At 40.0% G+C, this 18,286-nt stretch overlaps 1 protein-coding gene across 2 annotated transcripts in view; it reads left to right on the top strand.

The window, feature by feature from the left end:
- LOC135465722 (uncharacterized) overlaps nt 1-7,018 on the top strand; it is a 29,744-nt gene extending 22,726 nt beyond the window's left edge. For both annotated transcript variants that reach the window (XM_064743039.1, XM_064743037.1), the window contains exons 10-11: nt 2,317-2,421; nt 4,521-7,018. In XM_064743039.1, the coding sequence (XP_064599109.1) occupies nt 2,317-2,421; nt 4,521-4,644 (229 nt within the window). In that variant the 3' untranslated portion in view covers nt 4,645-7,018. The remainder of the gene's footprint in view (nt 1-2,316; nt 2,422-4,520) is intronic.
- Nucleotides 7,019-18,286: the final 11,268 nt, after the last annotated feature.

Raw genomic sequence — 18,286 nt, 5'->3', positions numbered from 1 at the left:
TAAGTTTTCATGTTTGGGTCGGCTAGTCTTACAGTTTTCACACCACTTTCGTGAAATTTGCTATGAATGATTTGGACATTTACTCATTTTGATTATAAATTAGGGATATTTTTCATTTTTATTTAAACTATCGGGTTTTGGGCTTAGCCATTATATTCAAGCCAGTACTATAGTAGGCTAGGGTAAGGTTTTTTTTGTTTGGGTCAGCTGTTGCCACAGTTTTTACACTGTCTTGCTGAAACTTGGTGTGGACAATTGGCATGCCTAGAATTCCTCATTAAGTAAATAATTTTCAATACTTAAGTATATTTGGATTTTAATTCAAATTATCAGGTTTTTGACTTTGCCATTTTGTCTTAGCCAGTACTATTCAGTTTTGTTGACCATGGTAAGGATTTATGTTTGGGTCAGATATTCCATCAGTTTTCACATCATATTTATGAACCTTGGTGAGAATGATGGACAGGATTTGGGGATTTTCTCATTTTAAATAATTAGGGAGATTTGCAGACTGGTCGACCAGTTTAAGTATAATAAGCCGGGTGAGAGGGCTTGCTTGCCTTTGGCATGTCGCCTCGGTGAGCAGCACCAGATAAAGGAGCAATGGAAAACTGCCCTGCGCAAACAAAGTTGCAGTTCATCACCCACATGACTGCTTGTCGTCATATGATGAAAAATTGTTAAGTGTGACCTTAAACCCTGGGCACTCACTCACTCTAAACATGGTGTGCACACCAACGTTTACACAGTGAGCTCATCATAAAGACACTACCCTGCTCAATATGAATTTAAATGTCCTGTCAACTTAGGCTGTCATTTGAACTGAAGCCATTACCGGTGAGCTGTCGAGTTTCTCATAACCTTTGTTTGATTTTCCATGAAATTGTCAGGCCTTGAGGATATATAGGACAAAGTCTAATGGACTTATATTTCTGCTAATTTAATAGCCTGTGACAGTGAATGTGCAGTAAACATATCGCCACTATTTGCCATACTTACAACTTCCACAATTTATCTCCTAAATTGACTGTAGTATTAAACATGTAGGATTGGATACATGTGGGATTGGATACGTGTAGGGTTGGATACATGTGGGATTGGATACATGTAGGGTTGGATACATGTGGGGTTGGATACATGTGGGATTGGAGACATGTAGGATTGGGTACATGTAGCGTTGGATACATGTGGGATTGGATACGTGTGGGATTGGATACATGTGGGATTGGATACATGTGGGAGTTGATACATGTAGGATTGGATACATGTAAGGTTGGATACATGTAAGGTTGGATACATGTAGGATTGGATACATGTAGGGTTGGATACATGTAGGATTGGATACATGTGGGATTGGATACATGTAAGGTTGGATACATATAGGATTGGATACATGTGGGATTGGATACATGTAGGATTGGATACATGTAGGATTGGATACATGTGGGGTTGGATACATGTAAGGTTGGATACATGTAAGGTTGGATACATGTAGGATTGGATACATGTGGGATTGGATACATGTGGGATGGGATACATGTAAGGTTGGATACATGTAAGGTTGGATACATGTGGGATTGGATACATGTAGGATTGGATACATGTGGGATTGGATACATGTAAGGTTGGATTCATGTAGCATTGGATACGTGTGGGATTGGATACATGTGGGATTGCATACATATAGGGTTGGATACATGTGGGATTGGATACATGTGGGATTGGATACATGTAGGATTGCATACATGTGGGATTGGATACATGTAGGATTGGATACATGTGGGATTGGATACATGTGGGATTGGATACATGTAGGATTGGATACATGTTGGATTGCATACATGTAGGATTGGATACATGTAGGATTGGATACATGTAGGGTTGGATACATGTAGGATTGGATACATGTGGGATTGGATACATGTAGGGTTGGATACATGTAGGATTGGATACATGTAGGGTTGGATACATGTGGGATTGGATACATGTAAGGTTGGATACATGTAAGGTTAGATACATGTAGGATTGGATACATGTGGGATTGGATACATGTGGGATTGGATACATGTAAGGTTGGATACATGTAGGATTGGATACATGTAAGGTTGGATACATGTAGTATTGGATACATGTAGGGTTGGATACATGTGGGATTGGGATGGGGCACTTCAAGGCAACATGTTTGCATCACTTGATTTCATTTTTTTCCCCAGTTTTTATGTATTTATTTATTTTAAACCTGTTTTTGGAGAGAAACAGTGTGGTGGCAAGTAGATTAGATACTGGCAGTTATGTGATGTACCGTTGTTGTTGTAGTGCTGACAAGTATTGGACCAATGTGACCAGTGACCTTGGAGCATTCGCTGATCATGCGGGCAGAGTGACGGTCACAGAGGAGGACGTAGAACTTCTGATGAAGAGGTAATGTCTGTGTGCTCATACAAATCTCACAAGACATTTGTAGAGGTGAATGGACATTTTAAATTCTTCACTATTCACTAAACCATCTGTGTTGATCTTTGCACGGCTTTAGATTACACTTTTTCTACGATGTTGAAGCTTGAGCCAGTGGTAGAAAGTGCCTAAAATAAGCCACTGTCAAGAGCCCTGACATTTCTCATTAAAACAGTGTGAAGAAAAAATACTCATTTCATCCCATAAACTTGGGAAATAAAGTTAAGATCAGCACATTTGAGCTTGTAATAAGCTCCAGATTATCAGAATGTGTTTATAAATTAAAGCAAAAGCTAGATTAGAGGTTAATTAAGTGCTCAGTTTCATGTGGGGGGAAAAACTTAAATTTCTGTTCCATGAATATCCATGTATGAAGACTGAAGTCATCAGTTTACAGAGGACAACAGGTTACAGATGTTAAGGAAACGGTCTGCAGTTCACTGCGTTGAATAATCACAAAGTCAGTTCAGTTTGTTTTTTTTATATATTATTTTCTTCTTTCCTTTAAATTACAATATGTTATTTGGTGAAGATTTTATTGATCAAATTAATTACCATGACTAAATAGTTATGAAGAAAAGTATTTAGATTCAGTCATGGAAACAATAATATGTAAGACAAAAATCATGAATTTATTTATTTATTTTCACTAAACATTTATGAGTAAAAAATGTCCTGATTACATTGCCTGGCGTAAACATTGACATTGTCATAAAACCATGCAAGGTGATGAATTTCCCTTCAGAATGAATGTGAAAATGCATTTCACTTTTTGAAAAAAGAACATCTGTTACCAAAGGCATAAACACCAGTGAACTTGGTACAGAACAATTATTTTGATTCCAAACGTGTTCTGTTAACCTCAGCTTAGTTATGCAAATCATATCAATCTGATTTCTAAAATGCAATTAAGCCTGTCTTTGTTGTGTATAATATCTAAATTGGGGAGTAGAAATTCACAATGCAAAGCCAGTTTAATTTAATAGCCTGGTGTATGATATGGAAGCTGGTTCAAATTAGTCCTTCAGGCATTTTACACTGACATCCATTACTGGCCCTCTACATGTACATGTGGCTCTCACATTATGTTATGTGTAGTATTCTGTCATGGATTTAGTTATTGTATTTTAAGGGTCATTCCTCAAACCCCTGAAACAAAGAGGCTTTGCAAGATTAATTCAAACTCTACCTCAAGTATTTGGCACAATGAGTTGGGTGGATTAGTCTCATGTTATTTCTGTCACAAGTAGTTGTCAGGATGAATTAGTCTCATGTTATTTCTGTCACAAGTATTTGGCAGGGTGGATTAGTCTCATGTAATTTCTGTCACAAGTATTTGGCAGGGTGGATTAGTCTCATGTTATTTCTGTCACAAGTATTTGGCAGGGTGGATTAGTCTCATGTTATTTCTGTCACAAGTATTTGGCAGGGTGGATTAGTCTCATGTTATTTCTGTCACAAGTATTTGGCAGGGTGGATTAGTCTCATGTTATTTCTGTCACAAGTATTTGGCAGGGTGGATTAGTCTCATGTTATTTCTGTCACAAGTATTTGGCAGGGTGGATTAGTCTCATGTTATTTCTGTCACAAGTATTTGGCAGGGTGGATTAGTCTCATGTTATTTCTGTCACAAGTATTTGGCAGGGTGGATTAGTCTCATGTTATTTCTGTCACAAGTATTTGGCAGGGTGGATTAGTCTCATGTTATTTCTGTCACAAGTATTTGTGAGGATGAGTTAGTCTCATGTTATTTCTGTCACAAGTATTTGGCAGGGTGGATTAGTCTCATGTTATTTCTGTCACAAGTATTTGGCAGGGTGAATTAGTTTGCCTATGGTCTTTTTGGCAAGTAGCTTCTGAATTGTTTCTTATGGTCTCCTGCCATGTATTTTTACTATTCTTTAAACTTGTCTGCTCTTTTACAGTAAACATGTGTTACATGTAAAGTGATGTGAATTATCAGGTTCCAGTCTAATCCACCTGTATCGCACTATAGAGTGATCAAAACCAATAAGTTGTGTGATGAACGAAAGCATAAAATGTTGTATATTGTTGTAATATTTCAGACAAGGCTTTGCCACAGGCAGGAGGTCTATGTACACGTTGGTGGAGCAGTATTTACCTCTGGAGTACAAGCAGGAGATTGTTCCCATGGCCAGAGCTGGTAACGTTCTCTACCCACGCCACTGATTGATATCACAGCAAAGATGTACATGTGCAACACACAGACAGTCAGATGGACACCAGATGGACACCAGACAAACAATATCTAGATGGACAGTGGACAGGCAATATCCAGATGGACAGTGGACAGGCAATATCCATATGGACAGCAGAAAATAATCTTCAAATGGAGACCAGACAGATAATCACCAGATTGACACCAGACAAACAATCTCCAGATGAACACCAGGCAAACAATCTCCAGATGGACACCAGACAAACAAAATTCAGGTGAACAGCAGGCAGACAATATGCAGATGGACAGAAGAGAATGATCTCCATATGGACACCAGACAAACAATATCCAGGTGGACTTTGGACAAACAATATCCAGATGGACACCAGACAAACAATTTCCAGATGGACACCAGATAAACACTATCCAGGTGGACACCAGACAAACAGTATCCAGATGGACACGAAACAAACAGTATCCAGATGAACATCAGATAAGCAAAATCCAGATGAACAGCAGACAAACAATATCCGGATGGATAGCAGAGGATAATCTCCAGATGGAAACCAGACAAATAATCTCCCGATGGACACCAGGCAAACAATCTCCAGATGGACACCAGACAAACAATTTCCAGATGGGCACCAGACACCCAATCACCAGATGGACACAATACAAATAATCTCCAGATGGACACATATGGACAGTCTCCAGATGAACACCAGACAGATAATCTCCAGATGGACACCAGACAAACAGAATTCAAATGTCCCATTACATCATTAAGCTTGGCATTTTGCCACATATATATTTTGTTTAACATTGCTGAATATTTTGATATCGTTTGTACCAAAATGTTTAGATTGAATGCTGTTATTAGCTGTGAATGGTTGAAAGAAACAGAACCTCAAGTAGGTGGGCTTCAATAAAAAAAGAGAGATCTTCAAGTTTTTGAAAAACACATTCTTAATGCTTCTTGTATGGACATGAGAATTTTGTCCAGTCAAACACGTTGCTATCAGGTTGAGCGACCTAAGCTGTTTCTTGGAGTTGAAGGGCCATTTCACCAAATGTGGTGGGGCAGGTCTGTATCACTGACGGACCATTACAGACGTAAAATCAGTTGATTTACAAGCTGTATAATACTCAACGATGGTATCACAAATTATGTCAGACAGTAGCTTACCGTCTCGGCCCAAACCGCATTCATCTCCCGAAATACATTTTTATCGTTCATTTTAGGGTTTAAAATCCTATGATAAATTTTTTTTCAGAAATTATTAGAATTGTAGAACTTTAATTTTGCTCCTTCGTCCTTCTCGCATACAAGTCATGTTTCTTTTCTGCTTAGTTTTATGAAACACAGTAAAATGATGGAAACGCTGTGTTCAACCGAGGTGCAACTGACGCCCGCGACTGGGTCAGCACTGCTCTAATCTTAAAAGCCACCGCTGCAGAATTGAAATATAAAATCCAGTGACCGTCGAGTGTGTAGATTACCCTCAGTGATACTTAGATTTATTTCCATTTGTTTCAGAATTGAGTGAGTGCAATATAAGATCCAGTAACCGTGGAATGCGTAGATCACTCTCAGTGATACTTAGATTTATTTCCATTTGTTTCAGAATTGAGTGAGTGCAATATAAGATCCAGTAACCGTGGAATGCGTAGATCTCTCTCAGTGATACTTAGATTTATTTCCATTTGTTTCAGAATTGAGGATGAATCTAGTTGTACAACGATCCTATTGTAATTTTGTAAACATTTACTTGGGGTTGAAATCACCAGCACAACCCCTCTGGAGCCTACGACATGAACCAGGATTAGCCCGGCCGTGCATGTGCAGCTAGGCTATTGAAATAGGGTCACTGGAGTACCTTGTAGTAGGTCTGCTCTATCAACAGTTCAAGCAGTGGAAGAAATATTCTTCGAGTAGGTCCCATTGCCGAGAAAAGTATATTTATCACTTGAGCCTTCATCGCTGATGTTCAAAACTTTTATCTGCTATCACTAAATTTTACTGGGCTGGAAAAATCTTTAAAATATTTTAATGCCAGTTTAAGATGCTTAGAATGGTAGTCTTTCAGTGGACATAAACATTAGTCAGGCGCTGTCTTTCACTTTAAACTTCCAGAACTATTTCAAGAGGGCTAATTCAGTTAAAAGCATAGAGTTTTGGGCATGGTTTAATCTTTTTTTAAGAGAATTTACGTCTCATTATGCGTTCTTACATTCTATTTAAAATGGCTACACTAACCTTTTCTATTCCTGTATTACATGCTATATGTACCTAAACAAGATAAGTAAGATTAAATGCATGTGAAGTTTAATAACAGTCTTTTGAATCATTGCACTGCGCGAGACATTCTGCCAAGCAACGTGTGGATGGTCATATGTTCCCTCTGGGCTCTGCCCTGTTTCCTGTCGCTATAATGCTGGCATCTGTCCTATAAGTTAGTTACTCTTGAGTACGGCGTAAAACGCCAATAAAATAAATAAATGAAATGTTTAATCATTGCCAGACCTTGTATCACTGTCCTGAGGGCCTCACTGTCCTGTGGGCGTCGTATCAAACAAATCATTGACAAAGGGGAATCGAGTTCTGGCATCCTGCTCTGATTGGCTCAGCCTTAACCTTTAAGTCATTGGGTTTGCGAGGAAGCTGGCACAGTGGAGTAGTTTCCTCCAAGCTCTGCAGGCTTCCCTTAAAAAAACTGACCTCTGCCTCAAGAACTGGTGTTTTAAAACAGCCTAAGGATTGCATAAACAGTTAGAAGTTGTTCAGCTTTGTGACAGTGGTGAACAATCCGGGTGCGTTTGGACTCATAAGTGCATCTTCTACAAGGAATTAAAACAATGCACAACTCTACACAAAATGTATATTAATACATGTATCGAAAAAGTATCACCTGTACAGTTTAAAAAACTTAACGTTTTATTTTTGTGGTAGTTTGTATCCGAGATACCGCAGTTTAAAGTAAGCAAAATTGTACACACCAAGAAAATTGAAAGCGCCACCATATTCTCAAATTTAACCATTGATGTGGAGGTGTTTCTATGACATCAGAACATCCGGTTCGAGTGTGAAGTCACGCGATCCCTGTTTTGCGTTTCTGCCACACGGACTGAATGTGGATATTGTACGGATCACGCAACATTTTGTTTCCGGTTTTTGTAATATGACATGTCCCAGAATTCCAGAGTAAAAGCACATCAGAAAGAAATAACTGACCATTTTGGTCCATTTCAATATTATTCATATATGTATATATGTGTGAATGTTATATATACATATATGTGTCATTCTGTAAATAATTTTTCTTTGCGTCTTCACATCCGTCTTCCACACCGCACACTCGCTCTCCACAGGTTGTGGTTTTCTCCCAAGCTGAGGTTTTCTGCCGGAATAAGCTTTAACAGTGGTTCTTTATCAGGCTATGGTTATCTACCAAACTGTGGTTCTTTCTCAATCTTTTTTCCCTCTGATATGGATATATATGGTTTCCGATCAGCAATATGTTTTCCACGCGATCGAGGCTTGCGTCATGGGCATGGTTTCGTAAAAAACTGGTCCTCTACCAGACTGTTTCTCTCTGAGCTAGTTATTGTTCCGATCAGACTAATATTCGCGTCAAGGACACAGTTTTATAAGCTGAGTTTCCACACCTGGTTCGGGTTAACCTTAGATACTGACATTCCACTGAGCTGTGGTTGCTAGTGGGCTATGCATGGTTCTCCCCTGGGAAGTCAGTATGGTATAGAGAACCAACATCTCGCAGGAGAAGCACAGTTTTGTATAAAGCCACATACTTCCCAATGACCTTGTGGAGAATATATGGTTGATGGGAAACCATTCTGTACCAAGGCATGGTTGTGGTTTTGATCAAACGGCATGGTTCTTATTTGACATTAATGATTATAGCAATCAATACTATTTCACCTGAAACCTTTCATATTTGTGGGTGAATGGTGTCGCACAAAGCCCAAAATTAGAACTAATCTTATGCTAAGCGGTTTTCCTTTATGATTCTCCACGGCATTAGTTCTCTACGACTGTGGTTCCCAACGATGATGTGGTTCTACACAAAGCCGTGGTTTGCCATTTGAGTGTGGTTCCCTCCTAGATTCCTTGTCCAATATAGACTGCAGTTCGACTTGTCGACGACTGGGATATGGTTGTAATCGTACTGTGGTTTTTATGTCTCTAATATCTGTGTTTTTATCAGAATAAGTTGTAGTTCTCCACAGAACTGTGACCTCACTTTGTTGTGGCAGAGGCTCTTTGAAAACCTTCCTCTTGCTATACCGCGGAGAATGTCCTTTCAAAAAGCTTCTACACATGAGTATGGTTCATCGTTACTGTGTTTTGGGATTGAACTGATGTCAGTCAGATTTATTTATTTATCTATTTATTTGATTGGCGTTTTACGCCGTACTCAAAAATATTTCGCTTATACGACGGCGGCCAGCGGCCAGCATTATGTTGGGAGGAAACCGGGATGAGCCCGGGGGAAACCCATGACCATCGGCAGGTTGCTGGAGGGTCTTTCCACGTCCGGCCCTGTCAGCAAGACATAGATTTTCCACTAACATGTGACGTGAGGATACCTCAGTGCTTGGGTGAATGAGAGAGTGCTTGGGATTTAACGTCGTACTTAACAATTTTTCAGTCATATGACGACGAAGGAATCCATAGAGTGCATGTAATGTGCCTCCTTGTTGCAGGACGGATTTCCACCGCTCTTTTGTCTAGTGCTGCTTCACTGAGACATCTTACCGAAGGCAAGTAAAGCGCCCCGCCCGAGCCATTATACTGATATGGGTCAACCAGTCGGTGCACTATCCCCTTCATGCTGAACGCCAAGCGAGGAAGCTACAACTTCATCTTTTAAGGTCTTAGATGTGACTCAACCCAGGATTGATCCTGGATCTACTGCTGCCGCTTAGTGTTCGAAGGAACTAACGCTCTGGATGTGACAGGCTATATGTTTTCATGTGAACTCCCGTTCTTCAGTAAACTCTGGTTCCCTACTGGAGTATTGTATATATACCGATAAGTGAGGTACATAGTTTATTATCGACAACTTACATGCTAGCAGGGTATAGGATTTGAATGTTGGTTTTACTCGTTCCCCTAGAACATTTCCTGCGTCTTCCGTCCTAATTTCGTATTTCATATACCTTGCTGGTTTGTGTTAAACTTCTTTTGAGGAAATGGCCTCGTGATTATTGATCTGCAACGTCCATTTTGGTTGACGGCTGGTGTACGAGCGTCTGTTTCAGATGTGCACGTGACGTGCGGCCATACGTCATCCTGGGTTTACTTATTACCTCTATCCACAATGTTAGTGTGGAATTTGCTTCTCACTCCGGCGCTGTTACCCTCGCAGATACCTGTATTTAACCCTATATATGTATTACTTCATTATTGCACTGACTTTAATACCTGATGGAACAAATATTATGTCCGAAAAATAGATTGGCGGCTATGACTCCTCTGCTCCCTGCTAGCTTTATTCTCTTTACTTTCGCTTTAATAATGAACGCTTTATCTAACCGCCGTTTGTCACGTTAGCTTAATTAAATACTACCTCGTGAATCCCCGTACAACTGGCCAGCCAGTGGCAGTTTGTTTTTCGAAATTTTCTCCAACTTTTTAATAACCCAATCCTCTATCAGGAAGTGTGGGAATAAGCTGCCCTAAAATCGCTTTATTTGCTCTAAACCTGGTACAATTGGTTTTACCTGTTTTGATAAACACGCATGTAAATATAATGGGGAGAGGGGGGGATCTCAGCAGCGAAATCAGATCTATTAATCAGTGTTTATAATAGCCTCAACAAAGGCTGGGAATCTACCATCGACTTTTCGATTGTTAGTTTAGATTTGAAGTGGCCAGCATGGTGGTTATATCCGATCAATAAGGATACACTCTGCACCTGTGATTATCTCGAGCCGACACCAACTAAGCCCACCTATGTCCGTATTATAATGAGCACGCCAGGATGGAAAAAGAGACATCAATTAAATTTTATCGAACTTCAAAGTGAAGAAGGACGCAAAAATGTCCCCAAATACAATGTGATAAGTAGTGTTAATATAACAGATACAGATCCTATATTGACTAGATGGCATGAACGTTTAGGCTACTCCCATTCAACCTGCTAATTGGCACTTCTCCCTCCGGCCAAATGATCCGGGCCCGCCGCTTGCCAGTCCGTGTTAAGGCCAACCGATTCAGGCCTAGTTGCGCGCCAGCCACTGGTAAACGCACCTGTTGCAGTGTTACAGACGGCAGCGCGCACGTCATACCGCGGTCCCGTCAACCTGGGCCTATAGCCCGGGGCTCCGAACTCCCTCAGTTACACGGGCGAAGAACGTTCACCTGGAACGAGAGACGTTTAGCTCCAAGCTAGATTTCCACAGCCCTGCAGTGATGCATTCAAAATCTCATTAACCACGATCTAAAATTTAAATCAGAAGACATTTAATTGCGAACTTCATGTCGCATTGATATCCGTGGAGCGTGTAAGCCTACAGCAGTTATGATTGATGAAAAGGTGTCAGTAGACATTCAAACTCACTCACTCTATCATCTTGTCATTCTAACAGTACCTTTTCTCACCTGAACCTCTCACCCCGCTTCCTCACCCTCGAAACACATCCACACACACCCTCCCCTTCAACCCTTCATACAAATCAGGTCAAATTAACAATACACACGTCAGATAGGCTACAAGTTTTTTTGTTTGTTTCGTACAGTGCATAATATGCCGCTCGTGCAATGTCAACAAAACGCACCTTTAATCTATAATCTGCATCTATATATCCTTTAAATGGTTCATCAGGTATAAGCATGCAGTGAACGTCGTCAGGTTAGCCAACAGGAAAAGTTCCACCATCTCGCAATGCAGGTTAGCCTGTAAACAAGACATTATGTGGGACATTTTCCAGACCATCTCGACTGGATACTCACAAATGTCCTTCAGAAAGACGTGAGACTGGTTGTTCCACAGATAAACTTCGGGTAAAACAAAAACAAAGAAACACACGCTGCATATTTTGGCTTTCATGGAGCCATCGTCAAAAACATGTACATTATCTACGTCAATGTTCGTAAGATCAAGTTTGAAAACAACGTTCAGTACAACCACCACGGGAAGAAAAACTGTATATGAGGTAAGAAATTATGACGAATTCAAACAAAAAGCAGCCAAAAATTACCCATCATTCCACACAGAAGTAAAGAATATTCTGTCTGAAAAGAAATAAATTGTTAACTTTAACAGAAAGTCTTTTATCTGAATGATGCTAGAATGTATTCTGTTCTTGCAGCAGGGTAATTGTGTTAAATATAACACACATATTCTTTTTAGTTCGACGTAACGATTCTATAAGAACAAGAGGATATTATGTTGAATATGACACAATACTGTGTTATAATAACAGAATACATTCTATCACCACTCAGCCAACAGACTTTTTGTTAAAATTAGCACATTATTTTTTTGAGCGTACATAGGTGCTTACATTTAATCAGCATCTTAATCCTTATTACAGCTAGTACGGCATAAACCACCAATCGACTTAATAATCAATAAATAAATAAATAAAACCTGCGATTTAACCCAACACGATGTATAGACAGTCTTGAACTAAGCGGAATTACACATTTATGAAGCTGAATCCCAGAGATTCTGGAACGCTCTGTCCATATTTACTTACAAGAAAACTGTATTCATTGTAAAGTTAAGACATTCAGAATGAAGGCGTTTATTTGATTATCGTTGATAAACTAGGTTTTGTGGTAATATTTTGTGCCGTTATTTTAAATTCTCCGTCTTACAGTTTGTATACTATGGCGCCACACCACTTTTTCCACCTCTTCTTGTTTACTTTGGAATAAAATTCTTGTGGCCTTGCCTCCCGTGCTCGAAAACGCGAACCTGATCTTAAATTCTTGTTTTAGGAATAGAGAAAAGTCAGTGTGACCTCATGAACGACATACACGATCAATATGGTACATAAAGCTCACTATAAAAACCACACATTGGACTGCGTTTAGCTAAGGGAATAAACATCTAAAAATCACTATATAAGGTATCTCCTAACAAAGTTTTAATGGTCTTTTCTTTCATTGTAATTCTTCTTTTATGATACAGACACGCGCATTTATAGATCAGTCGTACACTGACTAACTTATCGCCGGTGGAGATATTGCCAGCTCTCTTGCATGCCATTATGTCGAGAACAAAGTGTCGCCTTGGTAACATAGGTGCTTACCTTAACTCGGAAATAAATCAAGCGCAAAGCGAGTCATTTTGATTTGTTTTCTTTGAGCGATTGAGCAAGTCTGATAAACAGCAGATTGACTGGGGTATTGACAACACGCACGCGACTGGACGGAAAAAGGCGCACTCGATTGGAGATTAAACCATATTTATCTCATTGTTTCCCCGCGAACACGAGCCATTACACACGCAACCATTCGATAAAATTGTCACTTCACACTGATGAAGTTTACTGGGCTTTCGTGAGAATAACTGGCCATACTTTAAACTAACACTTGATCCAAGGAGGTTGTGTACGGGTGGCACGAGGTACTTCATGTCGATTGGTGATTCGCTCAAGGGTTAGATTTCATTTGAACACCGCACAGTGCACGCGGAGTGTTGTAAAGTCAAATTTACCAGGCTGAAATGGGTCGCTTGAATTGATTTCATTAACGACTTCGCTTCATTTTTAACTAATTAAGCGTCCTGATACAATATCCTGGATATATCAATTAAAAGCTCCGAAAATCAACAATTAATGAAACGGAAATGTGCAGAAGAGTTTCAGCTGTTTTTGTTCGCGTTCATGTTCAGCTAAACGGCATTCTGTCAAAAAAAAAAAAGAAGAAAAAACATTTGTGGTGAAAAAAAGTCCGGTGTCGCGCAGAAAGTGTCTAATTAATATACAAATTTTTCAGCGTGTGACGAACGTAAACCAAGCTTGCAAGTGTTTTGCTTACTGCATTAGGAATATACCTCCAAATTTTACATCTTCGATTAATTTTTTTATTTGTTAGTTATCTTAAATACTACAGAATTGTGCTCTGACGCATGCGCGATTTAAACAGGGAATATACTGTAGTTAAAAGTTTCGCGTATTCTCTATACTCGATATTCTATATGCTCGCTGAACTTGTCTCCAGCCAATAATGTGCGCATATCTATGTAATATGTGGGAAAGTTAAGCAGTAATGTGCCTAAGGCTTGAGTCTGGTGTTAAACAGCAATGAAATAAATAAATATACTGTTACTGAATCATATCAGATATTTAAGAATCTATAATTGGAGATTTTTTCCAATCCAGTAACGAACAATTGAAAACAAGGTTCTGAACATGTTCTAAATAAACCAAATTAATGGAGAAAAATTAATTTATATTCTTGATACTTGTACTTCATTTGAGTGCACTCTTTTCTTTGTATGCCCTAATTAAACAATTGTTCATCCCCTTTGAATGCATTTTTTTATTATTATAATTGTAGTACACTATATGCAATTTTTTGGGGCCAAAGCCGGCACCCCCCCCCCTCCCCCGCACACACACACACACACACACACGCATGTACCACAATGACTTTATAGTAGTGAAGAGGTGTCGTTACCGTGATAGTTCAGTTCACGTGTTACTTTACGAGGGTATCGTGGCCCTCCCAGCAGTGTAGATGCCCGACGTCTACCAAAAAGACAGCAAATGTCACACATGGAAGTTACATTTCTTCCGCCGAGTCCTCGTATTTAGAGACGCCTCCCCATATTTCAACTGAGCTTAAGGTGATAAAAGTTTTTTCCTAAACCAATGAAGTGTAAATTTCAATATGAGCTCTTAAAAATATTTTGAATCGACTTGTACGCCATGCCCATCAAAAACTGCTCATAAAACTTCATGCGTGCAAGAGCAAAACAGCGACTCGGGAGCCTCTCACTAATACAGTCGTTGTGATTTGAGTGAGTGAGTGCTTGGGGTTTAACGTCGTACTGAACAATTTCTCAGTTATATGACGACGAAGGAGTCCTTAGAGTGGCCTGTACGTGCATTGTGTCTTTTTGTTGCGGGACGGATTTCCGCCGCTCTTTTATCTAGTGCTGCTTCACTGAGACGGCTTACCGACAGCAAGGATGTCGCCCAGCCAGGAGCCATTATATTGACACGGGTCAACAAGGACTATCTCCTTAATGCTGAACGCCAATCGAGAAAGGAGAAAGCTGTAGCTTCCTGTTTTAAACTCTTAAATGTGAGCCGACCCCCAGGGTTGATCCTAGATCTACCAACTGTGCTACTGGGGCCAGTAAATGTGAGTTGAAGTCCAGCTTACTCACCAGTGGTAAATAGGAAGGTCTTCCGGCAACCATTGCGATAATGGTTGATTTCCCTTGGTCTCTGCCCGGTTCCCACCCACCATAAAACTGGCCACTGTCGTATGAAATATTGTTGAGTACGGCGTAAAACACAAGTCATATAAAAACAAGTCAAATAAATACAGTTAAAAGTCTTAAATCAAAACTCTGCGCTAGCGCAGCATAATGACTTAGGAGTCTCTCATCAATGCGGTCGCTGTGAGTTCAAGGCCGTATGTAGGAAGGTCTCCCAGCAACCTGCGGAAGCTCGTGAGTTTTCCCCCGGCTCTGCCCGGTTTCCTCCCACCATAATACTGGCCACGGTCGTATAAATGAAATATTCTTGAGTACGACGTAAAAACACTAATCAAATAAATAAATAAATTAAACGTCCTAAATACAGGTGTAATATAGATGGTTTGGGGGGGGGGGGGGCTCAACACAACCTGTGTTACATTCATAAACAGGTCCGTCTCAGCTCAGTGCTCACTTTATGAGATGACTCTTTTTACACCAGTTGCTAATGAGATTGCATGTTGTAACCCAGCTGCATGCTATGCCTGGGTTTCCATCAGTACCTCAGGTGGTTGGTGAGCTAGCTGACGAGGCGCGTTGGGTGGATGCGCGACGCGGTGGTTTGCATGGTGCCCTGGTTAGCGAGGTGCGGCGGTATGCGGGGTTCCCTGGTTTTGCGAGGTGTGGCCGTTTTGCGAGGTGTCGTGGTGTGCGAGGTGCGGTGATATGCCATGTGCGGTGGTTCCTTATGTGTGGTGGTTTACAAGGGGCGGTGATATGCCATATGCGGTGGTTCCTGATGCGTGGTGGTTTACAAGGTGCGATGTTTTGCCATGTGCGGTGGTTCCGATGCGCGGTGATTTGCAAGGGCCGGTGGTTTCGATTTCCTTTAGCCTTAATCCTAACCAGCGTCATGAAAATGAGATATTCTTGACAACGGCGGAAAAACCAGCGAAATAAATATTCATTTGTTTTAGCAGTAACAATAAAGTGTTTCTGTGTTACATACCGCGAATATATATCAGCGAAATAACAATCAAGATAAATATTTTCTTCACCAAAACTCCAAAGTAACTGCATGTTCATGTGCACCGAATTTGAAAGTTAATTTTGGATTTTTATGTCGAGTTTGTCTACTTGGTATTTTGCTATACAGCATCGAATTTCAATGCCGAAAGTAGCTATTAGGTTATCCATAGGTGTACTGCTACCGCTCCTTATATTATTTAATTTATACATTAAATACTAATCCCCTTGTTCAATCAACGTCGTTGTTTAAAGAAAGTTCCAGTGTACATGTACACAAACTGTTCTAACAAGGGCAAGGTTTTCTGTTTCCGGTTTTTCTGGTTTACGCACGTTTACTCACGTGTATGGGGTTCATAAAATGTGCATTGGGCCGAGCTGATACAGCTAACTGCTCAGTTGGCTTGCAAATATCTCATGGCTATGGTGACAGCTGTCTCTTTACAGATATAAAACTTTGTAACAGAATAAAATGAAACCCATTAGCAGGAAGTGCATGTATATACTGTCTGTCTAAACGATATACAGTTTTACATGAGAGGCAATGGGAACACTTACAGATGATGACAATCGGCGAAATCAAACAAAGCCATTAAATGTGGTCGTGAGCTATTAGGACACCCCCAGGACGTCCTTATATCGCTAATGAGGCTGATGGAGAAAATGCAGGGAATTCTGTTCCCCTAAAGCAGGCATCCTGGTTCTCGTATTTACTGGTGATGAGGTTTTCTCGTATTTTCAAAGATATTCAGTTTTGCAGCAATAGAACAGATGCGTTTGTGGGTCGTATTAGCTTGTCTCACTTCTCTCAACAATGTGTCTTTATTGACGGAGTGTGTATTATGATATGTGACCAGAATTGTTTGTATAATATCCGTACTCGGTGGCTTTTCTCAGATGGTACATTTATATCAGCAATGAACAATCAGAGAATCTGATAACAAATTTGGTGCGGTTTGAGCGTTCTCGTTCTTGTTTATAGATGTCAACTCGTTAATAGAGTCAAATTCTTAATTAGTTATGCATTATTTTTTCATCTTAGCGCGACATTAATCGGCCTCCATTAAGTGTGTTGATCCCAAAAACGACTTTGTAAGCGAATGACTGTAAAGCTTACAATACAGTTATCCATCTGAGGTTATATATCAGCTATGATTTGGTCTTTAGAACGCCTATAAGCTGGGTTGACCCATGGACATGTCATGATTTAAGCATGTTGAAATGCTATCCAGAATCTCCCGCGCTCATCTTCATAACTGTGGAATTGCACCTGACCCGGGGTCAGGAGAAGTATATGCATCGCGTTGGAATAAAATCACACCGTTGGATATATGAACAGTTTGCGATCGAAACGCAAACTGAGACACATTAATGACAACTCATAAGCCAGAATGGTAAACGAGTTGGATACTCGTTCGATTTTTCAACATTTTTTAAGTGTCAGACTGATACTGTTAAATGATGTAAAATGCGAGACCCAACATCTTCAAATTTTACACTGCGATCTTACACTTTTGTAAAATTTATAATGTAAAACGAATCATGAACATCCGTAACATGCGCAAGATCTAAAAGTAAGATCTGACATTATAAGGTACAGTTATTTTACAGCATTTTTCTCAGCATTTTAAAAAAGCATAAATTCTTAACACTTTAGGGAGTGTTAATTTAAGTGTGTACATATTTTCTGTCCTACATCATTGCCAAAGTGTGGATTTTACTTAAAGTTATGTATAACACTTTAACGTTAAGAGGGGCCTCCGTGGCTCAGTCGGTTAGCGCGCCAGCGCAGCGCAGTGACCCAGAAGCTCTCACCAATGCGGTCGCTGTGAGTTCAAGACCAGCTCATGCTGGCTTCCTCTCCGTGGGTTTTCCCGTACAGTGCCCGGTTTCCACCCACCATAATGCTGGTCGCCATCTGTATAAGTGAAATATTCTTGAGTACGGCGTAAAACATCAAAAAAAACCCAAAAAACGTTAAGATAAAACATTCTTCAAGCATTGCTAGCATCACTGAAAACTGTAGACTGCTTCCTTCTACATGACGACTTCATTCTAATTTCTTAAGGAAAGGCTTTAAGGAAGCAATGGAGTGGCCAATTGTTCACCAGTTTTGAAATCAATACGGAATCTTGATCAAGACAAAGTGCAATTTAACAAACTATCAAAGAGAAAATAATTTGAAATGGGATAAAGTATATATATTTGGATTTGTTTTTCACAA

The sequence above is a fragment of the Liolophura sinensis genome, chromosome 5 (assembly GCF_032854445.1).
Source record: "Liolophura sinensis isolate JHLJ2023 chromosome 5, CUHK_Ljap_v2, whole genome shotgun sequence".
NCBI lineage: Eukaryota > Metazoa > Mollusca > Polyplacophora > Chitonida > Chitonidae > Liolophura > Liolophura sinensis.
This window is presented reverse-complemented; position numbering and strand designations above follow the sequence as displayed.